We start from the raw sequence: 16,616 nt of genomic DNA, 5'->3' as shown, positions 1-16,616 counted from the left end.
GTAGAGGAAAGCAAAGCCAGAAGAACCCATCAATCTGATCCTTAACACATCCTGCGCACTGTAAATAGAAATCACACCATTTGTTGACATCAGGCATTAACAGGTTAAAGATTTGCCATAGGAGAAGCAAATGTTATGTATAGTTTTATCCTTGTTCAAAAACTGGTGAATAGTGCTTTAACTTGGCTATGAATAAGATATGATCGTTTCCAAATTAATGAATTCAGGTGGGAATCCCTGGTAATTTAATGGGCACATCCATGTAGATCAGGGTGGGCAATTAATTTTGCCATAGGGCCGCATGAGAAATTTGGATGGTTTTAGAGGGCCGGACTAACGCTTCGTCAGGGAGGGGACACGTGGTGCGCCTGCGCAGAGGAGGCCTCCCTGGCGGCCCCTCCCTTCGGGAGCCGGCTCTTCCTGGCCCACGGCTGCTGCTCCCCCCCCGCTGTCACCGCTGCTTCTCCTTCCTCCACTGCTGCCACTTCCTCCACCCCCCTGCACCCCAATCGCTGCCGCCGCTGCTTCTCTCTCTTTTGGCCACTCACTCTCGCTCGGCTCTGCCAAAGCGTCTCTCTTGAGCTCCTAACGTTACCCACAGTGACCTCATAGCCTAGCGCTCACCTTATTGTCAATGTCCTGAGCCTCCCTCAGGCAGAGGAGCTGCGCGGCTGCTTCCAGACCGCCGTTTCCAGGCTCCCACCGCAGCCCCGCGGGAAGAGGACTTTTTTAAAAAGCGGGACATTTTTCACAGACAGCTGGCAGGCCGGATGTGCCCCATGGGCCGCCCCTTGCCCAGGTCTGATGTAGATGCTTTTTTTAAAAAAGTGACAAACATTATTTTCCATTGTGCTTTCCAATCTTGGTTTCATGGGAATCTTCTATAAAAATACAAGCCAGATCTTGTTGTGGCTAATGTTTAATGAGTCAACTAGGTGCTGCCATTTAGATGAGATGTTTTCTTGCTGAGTTTTCTTGCTGAGTCTCTTTAAATAATGTCTCAGGATCGGATTCAGGCAGAAATAGAGAATAAGGAAAGAATTAGGAAACTGAAATGAATGACATTTATAAAAATAAAGTTCTGATACTACTGTATGTCCTACTATTTTTTGGTAATGATATTTTTCTCAAATGCATAACATAAAATAATGAAATAAGCAGCTGCAATTTGTAGTTTATAAGTTTAGAGGTTTCCTAAAACAAATCTATCTTTAAATAATCCATACTTTTTTATGTAATGAAAAATATATATGACTTAGTTTAGAATGATTGGTCATCCCTAGTTAGTTTAAGTTGATTTTCTTTTCTTTATTCCTGCTACTGGTATTTTATTACTTATTGATAGAGACAGTATCCTCTGGTGGCAATATCTATTCAGAGAGTTGTGTTGCAGGCACTTTATCCCATAAAGGTATGCAAATGCACTTAAATTTTAAGTTTAGGGTCAATTGTTGGGTTTATGCAGCTATTATATAGGATATCTTAAAGAATTCAAGCATATTGAAGCATATACAGTATGTCTACATGCTATTGCTGTTTTGTATTTAATTTTAAATACAATATAGTACAATATTGTACAAGATATTTCCAGGGATATGAATAAAATAGGAGAAGAATGAAAACACCTTGCCAACAGTCAGATTATCCTTAGTCCTTTTCTTCTCTCATCATTTCTCCCTTCTGTCCAGCACCTAAGAGTTATTTGATCCTCTATCCAAAAATTAACTTACTGAAAGCTAAGATAATGCTATTTAGAGATGCAAATAATGTTCTGCTTAGTAAAAATATTATTATGATTTACTCTGACATAAAAACTGCCTTACATGCACCTGAGCGTAGAACAAGAAGCAATAAGTGGAAACTAAACAAGGAGAGAAGTTACTTAGAACTAAGGAGAAATTTCCTGACAGTCAGGATGGTTGACTGGCTCAAGGTTGATTCAGCCCTACATTCTTCCAAGGTGGGTAAAATGAGGACCCGGATTGTGGGAGTAATATGCTGCCTCTGTTAAAAAGTGCTATTGCTAACACGTTGTAAGCCGCCCTGAGTCTAAGGAGAAGGGCGGCATAAAAATCAATCAATCAAACAAACAAACAAATAAATAAATAGATGGTTGATCAGTGAAACAGTTTGCCTCCAGAAGTTGTGAATGCCCCAACACTGGACGTTTTTAAGCAGATGTTGGATAACCATCTGTCTGAGGTAGTGTAGGGTTTCCTGCCTAAGCAGAGGTTTGGACTAGAAGACCTTCAAGATCCCTTCCAGTTCTGTTGCTATTATTATTATTATTATTATTATTATTATTATTAAACATTATTTAATGACATGTAGAAATGGGTCATTTTTGCAATTAAAAAATTATGGAGATTTTAAAGCAGTTTTGGAAGCTAAGAAAGGTTCAGTACAGTGTATACTTGGAAGAAAGATCATTGGGGAAATTGAATAAGCATCCTGCAAAAAGATAATGACAAGCCAGTCCCATGTCTTGTCAAGACAACCTTTTGAAAGTACAATAATGATGATGATGATGATGATGATGATGATGATGATAATAATAATAAATCAAGCTTGGATAACTGATATAAATATATACATAGCTATGAATACATGAAATGGATGCAAATAAAAGGGAACATTAGGACCGGCATGCTAGTGTGCTTATGCCCACCCCTAAAGATATCTTAGGAATGGGTCGAGGTGCATGGTAGACAGTTTAAGGTTGAAGATATGGGGGTTTGGGAAAGAAACCATAGTCGGGTAGTGCATTCCAGGCATTAATGACTCTGTTACTAAAGTTGTATTTTCTGCAATCAAGTTTGGCACAGTTTAGCATACATTTGTATCTATTTTGTGCTCATGTGTTGTTGTGGTTGAAGCTGAAGTATTCATCAATAAGATAGGACATTGTAGCAGATAATTTTTTGTAATACACTTAGATTGGATAGAAGATGGAAAAGTTTTAAGTTGTCTAAGCCTAAAATTTCAAGTCTGGTGGCATAAGATATTCTGTTGCGAGCAGAAGAGTGGAGAACTCTTCTCCTGAAATGTCTCTGGACTTCCTCAATTGTATTAATGTCTGATATGTGGTGTGGGTTTCAGACAGATGAGCTGTATTCAAAAATTGGTCTAGCAAAAGTTTTGTATGTCCTAGTTTGCACTTCAATTTTACCGGAGAAGAAGCTATGCAAGATTAGGTTAATGACTCTTCATGTCTTTTTTTGCAATGCTGTTACAGTGAGCTCTGGCACGTAGGACTTTTGAGATGAGTACTCCGAGGTCCTTGACAGAGCGAGGGTCATCATTTTATAATTGTGCTAAAAGTGGAGACTGAGTAATATTTTACCTTAGCTTTAAACAGCCGAAGTCTTGAAGGGATTGTTCTGGGTGAACTATTCTTAACAGGCAGCATAATTTTATGCCCCCATATACAGATAGATCTGTGTAATTTACTCTGTCGTTTCCATTGTGTTTTATCTTTACAGATAAAGGCAGCCAGCCAAGCAGGATTTTGTGGTTTCTGTTCAAGTTCCATGGATGGCGAGGCGTGCTGTGATGCGTTCATCCCTGCTGTCCCCTCCCAGTTACTATGAAGCAGTACACGATGGACGAGGACCTACAAGTCCTGAGTATCCTTTCTTTAGTGGCTGGTACCACTATATGGGTCAGGAACCTCTTTCATACAAGCGACGTGGAGGCATTGTGGATCAACGTGATGTCATCATGGCCCATCAGGCCCACAAAATTCACAGCACACCACAGGCCAAGCGGAAGGAGTGGGAGTGAGTATGGATATATTTCATTATTTGATTTCCATCTGTCACTGGGCTTTTTCATTATAGGCCAAAGTCATACAGCAGGAATTTTATTGTCTCCTGCCCTCTGTCCCTAAACAAGTTATAGCTTCGGGTTTAAACCAACATATATGTGACTGGGGTGGGGGGAGCATAATTGAAATTTTGAGAGCATAAAAATGCTTTTATAAATGTAAATTTCACATAGGCAGTAATAAAATATCAAATTGTTTTGGATTGGGAAGGAAAGTGAAAATATTGTTCTGCATCAACCTCTCTGCCTCCGAAGATGCTCTTTCCATATGAGTTTATTTTTGTTTTCTCTTTAAGCAGTCACTAATAATATTTGTTTTCAAGGAAGGTCTATGAAGTCTGTATGGGCTTTATTTACAAAATAAAGCAAGCTGTTCTTTAAAAAAACTAATAAAATCTTTGAATGAAATTGAATCAATTGGGTAGGGAATCTATGAGTCACCAGAAAAAGGGGTATGTAGAAGTAAACTCAAGGGCTCCACTGACCACTCTTCTTCGGGCATTTTATTTCTCTCTCTAAAGTTATAACCTCCCAGTCAGTTTTATTGTCTTGACATTCTTTATATCCCTCTCTCATTTCATCTTTCTTTAGTTGTAGCTACAAGCACTCCACATAGTATGATTTCCTATCAACACTACAGGTGATGAAATCTCCTAACTGTCTTTTAATATAGTGCCCATAGAATCTGTATTGAGAGGACTGTTTATTGTTAATATTTATACTATTTCTCATAGTTTTTGCAATGTTGTGTTTACATAGTTTTGAGAATTTATAAGGAAACAAGAAATTTCTGTCAACTGAAATAGATGCACAACAGTAATTGGAGAGTTCTTCTTTGACCTTATCCTGAAAAATGAATAAACAGCTCTGTCTTGTATGTGTTGTGGGTATTGTGTTGCGGAAAAATGTTTTATCGTTTTAAAGGAAAAATCAAGCTGCAACTTCACTGTTATATAGCTTCTGTACCATCATGAGCTGCTAACAAAACGTGCCATCATGTACTTCCAATTCAGGAGAGAGTTCTATTCAATTCAACTTTGTTAACCCACAAGAAAGAAAAAATAAGATTGTCACTGAAATTGTTTTATGTTTTCCTGCAATACATCAAATCTATTTCTACTAGTTCAAATACATATTTACTCTCTTACTTATAACTCATGTTTAAATAGTTCATGGTTCTTGGGGTTTCTGAAGAAGCATTTCAGTAATTAATTGGCAATAAAAAAAATTGTTGTACCAATTGCCAAAATAAATCAGTTTATAATATGCCCCAAGAATGAAACTTTCTATCTGTGTTACAGATTAGATAAAACAGACAATTGATGAAGTATGTTCTTCAAAGAAAGAAATGTTTAATCTCTTTGGATCAGAAAAACTGAACAGAAATGCAAAAGAATATTTAATGTACACTTGAACATAACTTTTGGATTACAAATAAGTGATTTGTGTATAGGACATTATGCAGGACAATATTGGTCCACATTCTGTTTTAATAAATATAATCAAGCTTACAAATTTATTCTGTTTTAGGTTGTTTTTGCATACCAGTTCAGCATAGACTGCTATTCTCCCAAGGAGCCTGAATATTTAGAGAGGTCACAGCTATAAGTTGTTTTGCAGGTCAACTGTTTATTTAATATGTAATATTTTAGGTTATTTTTTACCCTTTTATCTTATTTTATGTTTATTTACCAAATATAAAAATACAATAAATCCATCTGATAAATACATATAGAACAATGCTTTAAAACTATAGAGAAACCTCTATTTGTGGGGGAGGGAAGGGACAGAAACATATATACACTTCTTTATTTATAGTGGTATATAATATACACCTTGGCCGCAGCTTAATAATATATAATATACCATTACAGTATATACAAACAATTTCAAGTCAGGATTTTTGACAGTGTTTCACTCCTCTCTCACATGTACAGCTTCTTTCTGTGCTTTTACTTCTGGACTTACTTCTATTCTAGGGAAGAGAACGGAAGAGGGAAAAATAAGAATTTTCTGGCTTTCTTGGATCCCAGCACCTTTTGTCAAGTTGCCCTTGCTGACCTATGGTCTGTTCTCCAAAAACTTCAGTCCTGTCCAACAGTCAGTTTGCTCAGCAGATTGCTGACTTACATCCTGCTTGCTCTCCAACTACGGTTTCCTCTTTCTCCATTCATAAAGTACTGCTCTATGTCATACAGAAACAATTATAGAAATGTGCAACAATCTCTTTCATCATTATTTAATGCTTCTGCCTTTTAATATGTTTACAGCTATAAGACAGGTCTTTATATGTTTCTCTACAGTGGTACCTCTACTTAAGAACAAGATTTTTTTGCCTCTTCTTAAAAACCATTTTCTACTTAAGAACCCAAGCCCAGAAAAATTTCCCAGGAAATTTGAGAGTGGCACAAAGGCCCGGCCAGTTTCCTGCCATTCTTCCTTTAATCCTGGCCATCTCGGGCTTTTCTGGGCTGCCAGAGGAGCCTTTCGGTGGTGCTTAAGGAGGCTTTGGCAGTCCAGAGCAAACGGAGCATTTTGTTGCCTCTTGGAGCATCTGGGCACGGAAAGACAAAAGGGGCACTTCACCCTGGCCGAATCAACTCGGCTTCAGCCAAACTGAGGAGTCACCACAGTGAAGGAAAGGCACCGGCTACAAAGCGAACGAGCAAGAGAAGAGGGGAGCTCTTCAGCATGGGAAGGAAAAGGAAGCAGGTAGCAACAGCAGCTGCCTTTCAGTCAAAGGAGCAGGTGGTTCCTCCCTCTCACCCGCCTGGGTTTCTCTCTCTGGCGGAGTGTATGGGAGGCAGCCTCGCGCCAGGTGTATGGGAGGCGCGTGCTCCTCCTTGCCGTCTCAGAGTCCCTCTTTTTTTTTTAAGCCTTAAAGTTTTGGATTTTTTTGATTCCCCTCACCTCACCTTCTTCCTTCAGTAGCGACTGTCCTCCTCCTCTTCTTCCTCCTCCTCCTCCCACCCAAATTCCGAGCTTTTATTTCTTTCCTAATGGGTTTGCACACATTATTTGCTTTTACATTGATTCCTATGGGAAAATTTGCTTCTACTTATAAACTTTTCTACTTAAGAACCTGGTTACAGAATGAATTAAGTTCTTAAGTAGAGGTACCACTATATAATTATGTGATACTAAGGCTGATTTTTGACACCCACCCCCTGGGGGGGGGGAAACCATCTAACCTTGAGATCATTGCATCATCCCATGTCTGTCAGAACAAGACATTTTACCATAATCCCATACAAATTTCTGGTGGCCAGGCAACTGGAAAGACGTAGGCAGCCCAGGTCGTTATTAAAGACCTATATTTGAAATTTCCCCTAAACTGTCCTTTCTCAGAGCCAGATATTAGAATTCTTTATAGGCCAAGTGTGATTGGACACACAAGAATTTGTCTTTGGTGCATATGCTCTCAGTGTACATAAAAGCAGTGAAATAGCAGTGAAAGCACAGGCACAAATTATTTGGATTAATTTAATACAATCTTGAATCCTGATCCACCATTTGAAGTAATAAAGTCAAATTTCCCACTGTTGATGCAAGAATGACACCCTGGAAAGACATATACTTTTAATGACATCAGCTCTTCTTTGCATCTGTTCATCCCAGGATGATAAAAAGTTGTTACATCTTAAATCCTTTAAAAGAATGAGACTTTAGGAAAACTACTGGTGAATAGAAATAGTAGAGCATGTGCATGCACACACACACAGAGAAAGAGAGAAAATATCCCATTCATTCTATCTAGAGTGTTATAGTGTCTTTGCTTCTCCCCAACCCCATAATCTTGCTGCAATCTCAAAGTTGAGACAAATCAGTGCTTGCCAATACTATGAAGGCTTGCTGTTGCGTCAGATGCTGAATAAACACACAGACTCAAGAGCTGGGTATTATGGGTCACTTTATTTACATAATTGTCAAAGGACCTGCAGAGGCCACTAAACAGGGCGGAATTTCCTCTCAGTAACCTTCCTGGGCAACCATGGGCATAGCTCCTTGCTGAGCAAGGGGAGGCTATCACTACCTTCACTTTGCTCTAAGCCATGTTCCCTGGCGTGTGGGAGGGCTCACTCCCTATGTCTCCATCCAGGAATTGGCGTATGTGAGTCCCAAGGGAACCCCCTTCCATCACTTGGGCCGGGTAGGCCTTGAGCTTCTGGTGAGGGGCAGCCCATCACCTTCCAAAAGATGCCCAAAAGGAGAACATGCGGTTGCTACTGACACCCATTTCTACCCCTTTCTGCCACCCCAGTGACCAGAGGGATAATAGCTAATTGCTTTGTCTCATATTGTCTAATCACTGCAGTACACCCCCTAACCAGTCCCCATCTCACCTTCCAGTGTGGATTAGGTGAAAAACGGCCACAACGTAATTGTGTTGAAACTGCAAAAAAAAATCCTACTCGGCCCCATAAGGCAACCAGCAATCAAGTGAGTGGAGGGTGGCTGGGTGTTCGTCACGGGGGCCGGCAGGGCACGAAAGTGGTGCTTGGGCAGTGTGTCGGCCCTTATATATGGGAGTGCCAACACTTTGCCCATGTGCTGCAAGCGCAAGGGCTGCTGGACGATCTCTTGCATTCGTGCAAGATCGCCCTCCCCTTTTCCGGCTACCTCTGCCGGGTTTTCTGGCCCTGAAGCAAATGCCACCCCGCCGCTGAATTGGCCTGCCTTTCAGTTCGCTAAAGCCTGAATATTTTAAAAAGATCAGAAAAAACAATATTATTTTCCATCCCCAACTTCTTATTAACTATGGATAGCAGATAAACATAACATTCAGGCTCTTTTCCAGAATTGTGCTGAAAATTGCTCCTTTTGAGTTCTTTTGCCACCTTCCCATCGGATGTAATTAACTATAACCATCATGTTAGGAGACAAATAAGATCTGAGTATGTTCTGTATAGAAACTTGAGTATGTTCTGTATAGAAAAAAGGTTATAAATCACATACATATGCATACATACTTGTATTTTTGAAGAAAAGTGTCCATGTATGATTAGTGTCTGGATAAGTGTGACGGACTTTTTCTAACAGAGGGAGATTTCTCTGACTGATTTGCTACTGACCAATATCAAAATACGGGGGCTAGGAATCCACTCTTGTAGCTTACATCTTAGAAATCAATTGTACAGCAATCTCCCTATGTCAGCTAAAAACCCCAAGTTAATATTGATGCTGGTACTTCCTAACACCCCCACTCTTCTTCATTTTCTTTCCAAGTCATTTCCTTTTTTGCTGCCTCTAAGAAATTGCAGCTTGTTGCCTTGGAAACAGTGATATCTGTAGCAAAGGCTGTTGCTTTTATTGAGGGCTCAACTGCTTCGTTGAGGATAGACAGATTTAGGGTTGAAAAAAGGGCACTCCTCATACATCGGGAAGAAGACTCCCCCCCCCCTTTTGCCTTAACAGATTCAGCTGCCCCTGCAAAAAGCTGCTATGAAAACAATCGTGATGTTGTTGGCATTTTGCAGCTTACTGCACGGAAGTGACTTCCATATGTGAAAGGGAATTCACAGAGATCATGAATGAAAATGTAGTGAAAATGTTGCTTTTTTGTCTGCAGTGCCTCTCTGTGGAGATTCCGTAAGCTTTGTCTCACACAACTCTAAAATTACCGTAATGGTGGTTTTGAAATTGCAGATCAACAGTTGCCTTAACACTTCTTTTATGTGTGCAGATAAAAATGAGGTATGCTTATGTAACATATTTAATAAACCAGTGTCAGCATATTGTGCCCGGGAGAACTTGGTGTTTCCAATTTCTTTTCTGCAAACGTTCCAGAAAGACAAATGCAAATCAGTAGGGACATTCATCAATTAAAATATTAGAATGAGAGGAAAATAACTATCTCCATACACCATTGCTGAACCCCAAGATCACGTAACTTTGCCTTTGGTAATAAGCAATTTATGAATTTGCTATGAGAAATTTATATAGTCTAAAATGCTTAGTACATAATGTTACTTAAATATCAAAGTAACACATTGTGAAATGTCAGTTGATAATTAAGCAAAAAATAAAATGGCAAGAGAATTCTCCAGTATTGTACTTGCATGTTACATTGTGTTACTTATTGAATTCAGTAGTTTTATAGAACCACAATTTTATTCTTACTTAAACTGATTATGCTAAAGTCCTAGACATTCCCAGGAAGGAATTGACATATCCATTGGTTTTCATCTGGAAATATCTTCTAGGTTCACTACTTTTTTAAAAATGTCCTTTTCTGATCAGATTTTGATCTGAATTTGGTAAGAGTGTTGTTGCTGATGTGATATGAGGGGATAGGAGTAGGCTGATGATCCAGATCAAGTACAGTATACAATGGCAATTCTAGACCTATTTGTTGGCATGTTTAGAATTGCCAACTGGAAGTCCAACAGAATCTTGTTTCTCCTAATCAAAGCTCAAAAAGATGATCAAAATCAGCAGCAACTATTTTTTTTTCTAAAAAGAAAAGCTAACGGGTCTACAGCTCTTAATGTTCTTAATGTTCTTAATGCTCTTAATGTTCTTAGGACATTAACATGCAGCATTTGAGGGTGGTATTCCCTCTGCAGCATCCTCTGAAATATTGGGCTGTAATATTGTCATGTCTTATCAAAAGAAATCTTGTGATTAGGAATAATGGAAGTTAACATTCAGGTTGGAATATGGGACAAGGATGGCATTGTCACATCTTGGATAATCTCTGGGAGGGAGCACAATAAGAGTAGACTGTCCGTCCTTGCTCTCTTAATCTCAGTGATTTTCAATACTGAGCATCCTTCTAGAGCAGTTCTGGAGCTAGGATTAAACAGCTTGATATTGGTTTTCCTGCTTCCCCTAGGGTTAGTCTCAGTTTGTGTTGATAAAGGGGAGAGGTCCAGGCCACAACCTCTTCTTTCTTGGTTCTTCCGCTTCCCTCCTGTTTAAATCTATATGAGGCCACTGGGTGAATAGCTTGCAGTGTGGTATCACTAGTATGTTGATGATATCTAGCTTTAAATCTCCACTCTGCGAGGGCTGTTTTTCCCCCAAGAACTGGAAACACTATAGCAGTGATGGTGAACCTTTTTTTCCTTGGATCCCAAAAGCACGTGTGCGTGTGGCACGCGGAGCCATATTTGCTGGCACGCGAACTGTTACTCTAAATCAGTTGCAATGTGCATGTGCATGCTGGCCAGCTGATTTTCGGCTCATACGGTGGCTCTGGGAGAGCATTTTTTGGCTTCTGGATAGTCTCCGGGGCGGATGGGGGAGAGCATTTTTGTTCTCCCCAAGCTCTAGAGAAGCCTCTGGAGCCTGGGGGAGGGCAAACCACAAGCCTACTGGGCCCACCAGAAGTTGGGAAATGGGCAGTTTCAGGCCTCCAGAGGGCCTCCAGGGGGCAGGGGAGGCCATTTTCGCCATCCCCAGGCATTGAATTATGGGTGTGGGCACTCACACATGCGCAATAGCACATGCACATGCGCTTTCGGCACCCAAGGGAAAAAAGGTTTGTCATCACTGGTAGAGGGTGTACCTTTCCCAGGAGCACCAAGACAGCATCCGTGGGCTTGTTTCCTCAGTTATGCAGCAGTGTGGAGCATTCTAACCCGCTGCCAGATTCTTCCCAGGGTCTTCGACACTATCCAGACCTCCAGGAGGCCCTCAACTGAGTGTATCTACTCAACAACATGGCTGACCTTTTGCAGCTGGTTTGAGTAGGGTGGCTATTCACCATTCCACCTGCTGGTGGCACTACTGCTGGTTTTCCTACACGAGGGACTCAATAAGGGTCTTTTGCTGAACACCATTCGGCAGCAAGTGGCAGCCCTTTCTTCTGTGTGAACCTGTGGCTCGCTGGAATCTCTGTTGCACCACCCTGCTGTCATACGGCACTTCATTCGAGGGGCCACCAACTTCATCCCCCTGTGGTCCATAGGTTCCCCATCTGGGACCTGACGAAGGTTCTGCGCTCATTGACAGGGGTGCCACATGAGCCGCTACTTTCTGCTTCCTTTTGTTTTCTTTCATTTAAAGTAACCTTCTTGGTGGCAATCACTTTGGCCAGGGGAATTTCAGAGAGTCTGACCTTTCTGTCTGGAGAGACCTTTGCATTTTCCTTTCCAAACAAGTGGTTCTCTGTGTAGATCCAACCTTTATTCCAAAGATAAACTAGATCATTGGGCTCAGGAGATTATCCTCCCTAACTTTTGCCTTAACCCCTTCCATCCCCTGGAGCATCAGTGGCACACCCTCCATGTCAAATGCACGGAGCCACAGAGAAGGACAGAGGCCCTCTTCATCTCCTTCCATCCAACTTCTTTAGGTCAAAAGGTGACTTCATCTGCAGTACTATTACGTAGTCATATTAACATGTCCAGGAGAGTTGATGGTGTATTCAGTCTCAGCTGCCTGGTCTAGAAGAGGTCTGCCAAGTGGCGACCTGGTTGTCTCCATCATCCTTTGTTCGTCATTATGAAATTGACGTTTTCACTTTGGTGGACGCAGCCTTCAATTGCAGGGTCCTCCAAAGAGTTCTTCCACAGTAGCGGCTGGGGACCATCAGAGACCCTCCCTAGGGGCTTTGACATGTCCCATCAAGGATGATAGTTCTACCCACTATGGAGAAGGTGCTTTGGTCTTAACTGATATGTTCCTTCTCGTAGGGTGGAGCTATCATACAGCCCCATCCATTGACTATCTGGTCCATTTGGATGACCTTTTTTTGTTTCCAGAGACATGTTATTTCAAGCGAACTGATTGAGTACTCTTCCTGATAACTGCTCCTTGAGTCTGTGCTTCATCTTTGTCAAAAGTGGGCCTTCGAGATGGAGGTGGACTTTTCTATTAACAGATTCAGTCCTCATTGGCTGATGAATGAGGTCAACCCATCATGGATGATAGCTCCACCCTACGAGAAGGAGCATATCAGGTAAGACCAATGCCCCATCTCTGTTCATTTAGATGTTGATTACTGATGGTGAAGTGTTTGGGCCTTTTTGTTTCCTTGTTTGGCTTGTTGGTTGTATCTTTTGCACAGTGTGTAGATGTTGTTCATGCATTTGTATCTATTGAGGTTGATTTGTCAGATGCCAGGCTTCCAGGAATCTTCTAACATTTTTAGACTTGGTTTGGTCTAGGATTGTCACAGTTTCCCAGATAAAATAATTGTTAAGCCTATCCCTATATTGTGAAATTAAAGAGTCTTCATTCCATCTTCTGACTGCTAGTTGGTGTTTATGGATATGTTGAACCTGTTTGTCTTGGGTAGTGGTTGTTGCAGGTGTTACACTGTACGTAGATGAGCCAAACTAGAACCACAAGTTTTCCCAAAAATCACCCACACCAATCAAGTGCTCTACCACCAAAATAATAACCCAACCTCCCACAACAGAAGCTGTGTAAGCACTCTTTTTAGATGAGCAAAAACACACTGCTGCCAGCCTGAACATTAGAAAAAGGAAACAGATCATCTGTACAATATTTTTCAACAAAATTGGATCACTTCACAACTTCATCAAAACAGTACCAGACCCCTGAACCCAACACTGCATAATCATCACAAGCAGTAAAAAGGACACCGCCATATATCAAAAACATCTCAGAAACCACCAACCGACTATTACAACCATATGGCATCACCGTAGTACACAAATGTTTCATTGTTTTAATCTGATTTTGTTAAATGTTTTATTGTTGGTTTTATTATATGTTACCCGGAATTGGTTTGTATGAAATGGGCAACCATATCACTTTGTTAAGTAAAGTAAACATGATTAGACCATCCCCAAGTCCAGTACTTTCCAGATGCATTGGACTATAACACCCAGGATTCTCAGGCAGTCTGAATAAATTTCATTATGATCGGTGATAGGTTCAAAATATCTAGACTCTAGATTATGAAAGTCCTGCTTAGAATTTTTCTATTTTCTTTTTCACTTTCATCTTGTTTTAGACAATTTCTTATAAATCCACTGGATGGCACTCCTATCCTCTCCACAAACTGATTTGTAAAAAGGAATTTTTCAGCGTATGCAGAAAGCCATTAAAATAATATAGTGTACAAGTTTTTGCTTTCCTGAAAGAAGCCTAATAGGTTGCTTTTAGTTTGTTGAGTATGGTATTAAGGACTTTTCTTTCTACAATTTAATCTCAATATCAACATGATAATTGTTCTCTATAATACAAAGAAACAAAATATTATAATACCAAGAGAATTACATAGTTTTTAAGGCAGATATAGGTCAATTTACTATATAATACCTCGTTCATCCTCCTCTTTTTACATTGAAATGGATTAAAATCATATATTTTATAAAAACATTAATGATGTTTGATCTTTGCAAGATTTTGTGATAATTTTTTTAACGATCATAGCTCCATAAGTATGTTCAGGAGAGAACAGGTGCTTGGGTTCAGAAAACATGGATAAACCTCAAGAAGATGAAAGATCTATTCTGGTGACCCTGGGGAAGGAGGCAGTAGTCTGCAGCTGAAGGCAGACTTTAGTGGTGCAACTGGGATTGAAGTTCTGCTGACAATAACTATGATGGTTAATGTACCCAATAGTACCCAATCTTCCATATCTTGAGTATTCTTCACCTATTGTGCTATGATGTCCAGAATTTTCCAACCCAACATGGCCCTTGCTAAGAATGCTGGAAGCCTGGATTCCTTTATTTGGGGAATGACCTGATTGGGAAAGTCTTTACTAAGTCAATAATAATAATAATAATAATAATAATAATAATAATAATAATAATAATAATAATAATATAATCATCATCATTATCACAGTTCATAACCACAATCACTAGGGCTATACAAGACACTGCCTGAAAACCAAACAGTTTGGATTGTAATTTACATTAATGAATTGGCACCATCAAAGCTGTTACCAACCAGAGCATGGAAAAACTGAAAGAAGCAGTGCAAGATCAGAAGCTGTGGAGAGACCTAGCCCATAAAATCATCAAGAGATGGACACAACTGAATGGATAAAATTGTCATTGTAATGAATTAGGCCTAAGAATAAATATTTAAATAGGCGGTTTGAATGGCTATTTTACCCCAGAATACACCTTTATTTTGTGCTTTGCTGTTTCCTTCTTATGTTAAATTTAGATTATGTTTCTGTTTCCCCATTAACTATGTTATGGATTTCATTAGGTTGTAAAGTTTACTGGAAATATAACTGATCTGGGATAACTGGTATCAAGACAATTTCTTTTTCTTTACAAATATATGTCTAGTGCCTCTTCTGCACTGTAGTTAAAGTTTAGGGTTGTTTAATTTTCAGGAAAGATAAAACAAAACACCTTTGTTGATCTTGGTGTAAAAAAAAGAACAGAATTAAGCTGCTTTTATGGTGAAACAAAATTGCATAGCTCATAGATTTTTATGGTAATTCCTAATTAACCTAAACAGTATAGCTGATAAAAAATTAAGGCATAGAGAGAAGAGAGAATACTCTTCTTCAGCTGACAGTATTTAAAATCTTATCAGTTCTGAAGATGCTTTATCTAAGAGCTATATTTTCATAAATTAATGATAGTACTGAAGTTTGCTAAACTTGTGGCCTGAGGCAACTCCTATTGCCTAGGCAATGTGCCAGAATTGTGCTTCCCTTTGAACCATAATGTGATAATTTCAACTACATGACACATTATCATTATCGTTCAAAAGAAATTTAATTATTTCTAAGGTCTGTGTACTATAATCCAGGCCTGTAATTCCCTAGGTCTGTGATTCCCAAATGAACATTTGAAATGTCTTTTTTAAACACTTACTACTTGACCTTTTATATCTGGAGAAGCTTGGATTGAACACAAAACACAAAATCTACAGCTGAGCTATGAACTCCTTAGATCTTTTTTAATATTAATGAAGGTTTATCTTTCACATTGGAAGTTAGGCTCAATACTTAAGAATTCATGAATAAAATAGCATGAGGATTGCTGCTCAAAATGGGGCAAAACAAAACACTTTAGTTTTTTTTATTGCACAATTGACATCTTCTGGTTAAAATTCCCAGTAAATAGCTTGACAGATACAGTGTTCCCTCGATTTTTGCGGGGGATGCGTTCCGAGACCGCCTGCGAAAGTCGAATTTCCATGAAGTAGAGATGCAGAAGTAAATACACCATTTTTGGCTATGGACAGTATCACAAGCCTTCCCTTAACACTTTAAACCCCTAAACTACCATTTCCCATTCCCTTAACAACAGTTTACTCACCATTATTACTGGTATTCACCATTGAATAAGATACTTAGTAATCCTGATATTTATAAACATAATTATTTATTAACAATAATTATTATTTTTGTTATTTATTTGCAAAAATTATTAGTTTGGCGATGATGTATGATGTCATTGGGCGGGAAAAACCGTGGTATAGAAAAAAACCGTGAAGTATTTTTTAATTAATATTTTTTGAAAAACCGTGGTATAGGCTATTCGCGAAGTTCGAACCTGCGAAAATCGAGGGAACACTGTACATCATATTTGTCTTTGTTTTCTCCAGTATGTAATTACTGAGGCTGATGAGACAAAAGCCAACAGTTTCCAGGTTGGAGAAAACTGTTATATAAAACATTTTTCAGATGCCTCCCAAAGCTATTAAGAGACTGGCTGTCCAGCAACTCTGAGAGACAAGAGGAAACAGTCTACACTTTTAAATCTCTGTGTGTGTGTGTGTGTGTGTGTGTGTGTGTGTGCGTGTGCACGCGCACGTGTGCATGAAAGTATTTTTTTCTATCCCAATGGACAATTAACTATTGTTTAAGAATTCACTATGTTCTTATTTGCAGAAGTATT

At 39.5% G+C, this 16,616-nt stretch overlaps 1 protein-coding gene across 1 annotated transcript in view; it reads left to right on the top strand.

The window, feature by feature from the left end:
• CACNA1A (calcium voltage-gated channel subunit alpha1 A) overlaps nt 1–16,616 on the top strand; it is a 419,872-nt gene that overhangs the window by 17,396 nt on the left and 385,860 nt on the right. Inside the window, exon 3 of the mRNA XM_070739561.1 lies at nt 3,483–3,779. Coding sequence (XP_070595662.1) covers nt 3,535–3,779 — 245 coding nt within the window. The 5' untranslated portion in view covers nt 3,483–3,534. The remainder of the gene's footprint in view (nt 1–3,482; nt 3,780–16,616) is intronic.

Source organism: Erythrolamprus reginae, chromosome 2, assembly GCF_031021105.1.
Source record: "Erythrolamprus reginae isolate rEryReg1 chromosome 2, rEryReg1.hap1, whole genome shotgun sequence".
Taxonomy (NCBI): domain Eukaryota; kingdom Metazoa; phylum Chordata; class Lepidosauria; order Squamata; family Dipsadidae; genus Erythrolamprus; species Erythrolamprus reginae.
The sequence above is the reverse complement of the archived record's forward strand: the minus strand, read 5'-3'. Positions and strand labels throughout refer to the sequence as shown.